This window comes from Polistes canadensis, unplaced genomic scaffold (assembly GCF_001313835.1).
Source record: "Polistes canadensis isolate GaletaPanama2010 unplaced genomic scaffold, ASM131383v1 scaffold_181, whole genome shotgun sequence".
NCBI lineage: Eukaryota > Metazoa > Arthropoda > Insecta > Hymenoptera > Vespidae > Polistes > Polistes canadensis.
This window is the reverse complement of record NW_014569728.1, coordinates 230,515-236,215: the sequence shown is the minus strand read 5'-3', so window position 1 is coordinate 236,215 and position 5,701 is coordinate 230,515. Positions and strand designations below refer to the sequence as shown.

Below are 5,701 nucleotides of genomic sequence, written 5' to 3'. Positions count from 1 at the left end.
CTTTACATATTTTCTACATATATATAAATAATATAAAATATATAAATAAATATATATATAAATATTATATATTATATATAGAAACGTACGTGTATGCGATAGGTGTATGCACATATACTTACAATCGTGGAATTGCAAATGATGGGAATTGGGGGGTTGGGGGAGTGAGGGGGTGGCCGCATTCCATCGGCTGCTTTCGAGACTCTTGATCCTCAATTTCCAAAGCACTGAGGATCACAGATACAGGAGGGGTGGGAAGGGGAGGAAAGTGCGGACAGACAAGAGCCAAGCGGGGTGCCCAAAGGTTTTCGAGGAGTGGGTTATTCTCCCTTTCCCTTAAGGGTGAATCCCAAGGGTGAACCGGATACACGTACGTTTCAGCCAGTCAGCCAGTCAGCATCACGCTTGGAGCGCCTTCTCTTATATGCGTGTGCGTTTATGTATATATATATGTGTATATTTACTTAAATGCACACACATGCACACCGCGTATGTATATATGTGTATGTGGCTATGTACGTATGTATATATGTATATGTATATGTATATAACTCGATAATTCAATGGCGATACGTGATCGTCGTAATCGCACCACTAAAACCACCCCCTAACAATCTCATACGAGGAGCAACCTAACAATAATAACAATAATAATAATAATAATTGATTTAATAATTAAGAATATAATAATTATTTCAGATAATATAATAATAATAATAATATTATTTATGTTATACTATTTCTACGTAACAACGGGTTTCGATCGAATGTAGGTTGGATCGTTTCGGGTATCGATATTCGAGGTCGGCTAAGGGGTTAAAAAAAAAGAAAAAAGAAAAAATGTAGGAATATAAGGGAAAATATATGTGCACCGCGCGAGTTTCGTTTCCCTCGTAGTAGCATCTTGCAGTTAGCTCGGTTATAAATAAAACCACGCGCGTCCTCGAACGTTTCCGAGCGATGAACGATTTTATCTTCGGGCCACGGGCTCGGTCCACCAAACATCATACACAACTACTACTACTACTATTACTATTATTACTTACTTACCAACAACTATCATCGATACTGCTATAATACTTTCGCTCGATTTTCTAATACAATTACTTCCTTTAAACTGCCATTATTAAAAATAGAAAAAGCAGCGCAGAAATGATGTTCACTATTTTAAATAAATAAATCAGGAGGAATACAAAAATTAAAAAAAGAAAAAATAAAATAAGAAAACGTTTATCCTCGGAAAAATTGTCGAAAAAAAGAAAAAAAAACAAAGAAAAAAGGGGGTGGTTAATAGGGTGGCTTAAGGATTCGTATTCGTTTTGATTTTATTTGGCCGTGTTGTTTCAGGATTGCACTCACCCCACGAAGGAATGGCCGGTGGTTCCGGTCAAAGTATGTCCGGTCTCGCTTACTATCAACCTGAACATCCTGCATCTACGGGAGTGGTCAAGTATCCGGAGAACGGTCACGATACGCTTTCCGATTTCGTGACGTTTGTCTGTCAAGAAGCTGAAAATACCCAACAACTACCCCAGGTAGCTTCTGGATCCGTCGAGACCGCCACAGTGTCGTCGCTTCTATCGTAATCTCGTTAGCTCCACTCTTATCTTTCATTCTCTTTCATTATCTTTATCTTTATCTTTATCTTTTTCTCTCTTTCTCACTCTCTCTCTCTCTCACACACACACACAAACACTTCATTTGGCAGAAACACCCCCCACCCGTTTACCTATTTACCACTTTCTTCCTCTTTTCTTTCTTTTTTTCCTATCTTATTTATTTATTTAATTATTTTTTTATACGAATTGCACACTATTAGCCGAGAGTTTGGAGAACGTATGCAAATGGCCACCACACTGTGGCGGTTACGCACGACCTGCATCATTTTCCGTGCTCCAGTCGCCCTGGATTCACGATATTTTTCATCTAATAATGTTGAACAATAGATAAGATTATCTATTAGTCACGTATTTTCACTTACTATCTATCCGTCTCTTTTTCTCTCTCTCTTTTTCTCTCTCTCTCTCTCTCTCTATCTCTCTATCTCTCTCTCTCTTTCACTCTTTCTCTCTCTCACTCTATTTTTATTTATCTTTCTTTTTCGTTAGATAGTTGTGGATGTAATAGTTGTCTCTTATTTCTTTTTTCTTTTTGTTTAATCGCACGTTTTTACAATTATTCGAATTGAAAAAAAAATGATATTTTTCATTGGAATTCGTCGACGAGAATACTTGCGCGGAATTTTAAAAATATTTTTCTACGTTTCTTTAAGTTAAATTATCAATATGCCAAGATCCTTTTGAAAAATGTATTATATTTAGGAATCTCAAATCGTCATTTTAAATCTTCCAGAAAATAAAAAAACCGCGATAAACTAATTCCAAGTTTCATAAATCCATCATTAAGGGGTGGGGGGGGGGTTGATCTAAACTTTGTTCGTTCGGCGTGGTAAAAAAAGAAAAACGGAAAGAAATTAGATAAAAGCTTAGGAGAATTAGTATGGAGAGTTAAACAATGATTAAAAAGAGAAAGAATGAATGATTCGCGTAAGTGTTGGATCGATCGGGGTGAGTGGATCACGCGCGGGTCGAGTGTGAGTTGATCGGAGGGTGTGTGCGATTTCCAGGCGCAGCTAGCGGGACCGCGTACTGGCATACAAAAGTTCTCACAGTATTATCCGAGTTCGATGTTACCTCCACCACCACCTGCACCCATGGCGAGACCGGTAGCGATCATCAGGTCAACGGGGGAGTTGACTGGCACGAGCGCCAATTCGCCCCCCACTTCGTCAACATCTCCAACGGATCAGGCCGAACTTGGGCCCAATCAACAGGAACAGATGGCAGCAGCTGCGGCCGTTGGATTGGTCAGTTCGGCTTGTCAGAATTCCGTCGATCCGGCTGGTAGAAAAAGTCCTGCGAGAATTCTCGTCACAGCACCGCACACCAGCAGGGAATACACCTTTGCTCATTTTCATTCTCAACCTGGACAAGTAAGATTATATTCAATACTTTAACAGGAGTCTCGCTCAATATTCTCTTTCTCTAAATGTAAATCAGTGTTACAATTTACTCGATCATTTTTTAAGTTTATCTCAATTGTAACGATCGTATTCTATCGTGTTGCAGCAAATCTTTACCTATCCAACTATCAGTTCGATGTCAGGGGTAATATCTCCGACGAATCTCTCGCTGTTCTCGTCTCCCGTTTCGGTGACGAGACCAGTAGCCACCCAAAGGTCGGTCTCGAACGTACCACCACGTTGGAATACAACACCGTTTATCAACCTCGAGGATGATTATAATATGATAGCACCTATCATCGCGGGAACGACCAGTGAACCACCGCCACAGATGGACGAAGGTAAAGATAATCAGTTACCTTATTTTAACACGTTCACAAGTTCATATTTTTCTCTATAAGGTGTAGCTCGAATTCGTATTACACTTGGGTCAGTCGTGCGTGACACACTGCTGATCCTATCGAAATAAAATTCCCCGAAACTTTGTTATGATTCTAAAGATTTGATTAAAACATTTCAGATCGTTATTTCCATCCGGTTCATACGAGCAGCGTGGTGGACAAAACTGGTACGGGTAATTTAATGGGAACCGATTTAGGCGTGGCTACCGATCCCACGTCCCATCATCATCAACAACAACAGCAACAACAACAACAACAACAACAACAGCAGCAACAGCAACAACAACAACAACAGCAACAGCAGCAGCAGCAACAACAGCAGCAAGTGATGCAAGATAAAACCGGTAGGCCCAAGTCTCCCCCGTGACACTGGGGTCTTCGACCGGAAAGTCTTGCGACTTCAGCAGCGCCATGTTGTTCCACGGGGTCGTTTCTCACTCCCATCCACGATAACAGTAACCAATTATATCACCCCGATATTATTGAGGGTGAACATCCGGATTCCTCCTGTCGCGTCCAACGACGCGATCTGAGTTTTCGGAGAATCGAGTGCCTGAGAGTCTGAACGTACTATATATATATATATTATTTGAAATAAGCGTAAAGACCTTTGAGATAGATACTTACTTTTTCTCATAAAAAAAAAGGTTCGTTCGACATTTTGATTCCTCGAACGAACCCCGCTAGTAACTTAACTAACCTCCTTCTCTCTTCTCCTCCTCTTTTACGTCTACAACACTTTATACGTAAAAAGAAAACAAAGTGAGAAAGGACAAAACTAAAACGCACGCGTCGCGTATCTTTCTCCTCAACTTTTGTATTCTAAATTCTTGGGTTTTCTTTTTTCATTCGTGCCGTTCTTAAATTATGAAAGTGATCTAAATTGGAAAACATTTGATAATAAGTTGATTTTATGATTTTCATTTATATTAACATTACTTTTATCATATTAATTGTAAATAATTTTAATATTTTACACCGCGTGTTTTTTATCATTATTGATAAATCAACTTTTTTTTGTTTCACTCGAACACGCCACTTAGATAAATTTTATTGGGCACATATATAATTTCTCTTTCGCTTAACTTTTCGATTCCCGATCGACCGTAATACCTCAATACTGAGAAAAAGGATACTAAAAGTGATATACTTATCAACGTGCCAATTAAAACGAGGGAGAGGGAAAGAAAAGGAAGGTTTAAAGGGGGTCGATCGGTGATAAACTTCAATTCTATTCGTTCGTTCGTTCGTTTGTTTCTTGTATTTTTGATTTTCTTTAATCATTCTTACAAATTATGTCAACGGTCTGCCAACACAACAATGATGACGATTATAACGATAGATTTATCTATAAAAAAAAAAAAAAGGAACTATGTTATATTAAAGCTCAGACCTTTAGTGCTAACAATAAATATAACTGCTAGTGGGGGGAAAAAAAAGAAATAAAAAAATATAACAAAATGAAAAAATAAAATGGAAGGAGGACTAGCTAGTGCTAGATAAACATAAGAGGCTGCTAGTTAGAAAAATAAACAAAGTGATGAATTTAATATTTCGTAATATTTCATTACTCGAATTCGAAAAACAATTAAACTGATTATAATGCGTTGTACTTATATTTATACATACATATACATATATACATATACATATAAATATATATATATATATTAACGGGAACAGCGTTGTGATGCGAATGGAACGAAACAATGTGTGTTGCTAAAACAATAATTGTATTGCATCTAGTAATATGCAATCGAATGTATTACAACGAAATCATACAAAACGTTTTCATAGTTCCACGAGCAAAACTACGATGAATCTACGGACGTATGGACGATAACAAACGAACAAAACAAAAAACACATGATAGGATATGTTAGAAAACAATTAAAAAAAAAAAAAAGAAAAACACATATACACATAAGTAAAAAGAAAAAGAGGAGAGAGAAATAGAGAGAGAGAGAGAGAGAGAAAAAAAGAGAGGAGACGAACCAATGTCGAAAATGTGACTAAAGTGTTACCTAAAATTATCCCCCAGTCCACCAAAAAAACCCACCATCCTTTCCCTCACCCTCTTATCCTATCCTATCCAACATTATCAAGCCCAAAAAATCTCAAAACCTTATTGTAAAAGTAAAAATGCGCTTAATATACTCGCTAGTTGACAAGATTAATAGTTTATGATTTGTAGATTTATAAAGGGTTACACTTTGTTTCCTCTCCTCGAGTAAGATTGAAAGAGTGTAAGCGGCCTCTTTTATTTCAAACCTTGAGC

At 37.6% G+C, this 5,701-nt stretch overlaps 1 protein-coding gene across 5 annotated transcripts in view; it reads left to right on the top strand.

Moving 5' to 3' along the window:
• The window catches only part of LOC106789379 (nuclear factor 1 B-type), a 94,522-nt gene extending 89,751 nt beyond the window's left edge, over window positions 1-4,771 (top strand). For 3 of the 5 annotated variants that reach the window (XM_014753536.1, XM_014753535.1, XM_014753534.1), the window contains 4 exons: window positions 1,348-1,535; window positions 2,627-2,992; window positions 3,129-3,363; window positions 3,543-4,771. In XM_014753536.1, the coding sequence (XP_014609022.1) occupies window positions 1,348-1,535; window positions 2,627-2,992; window positions 3,129-3,363; window positions 3,543-3,790 (1,037 nt within the window). In that variant the 3' untranslated portion in view covers window positions 3,791-4,771. The remainder of the gene's footprint in view (window positions 1-1,347; window positions 1,536-2,626; window positions 2,993-3,128; window positions 3,364-3,542) is intronic. The other 2 variants (XM_014753533.1, XM_014753532.1) reach the window with 2 other exon arrangements.
• The last annotated feature ends 930 nt before the right edge of the window (window positions 4,772-5,701 follow it).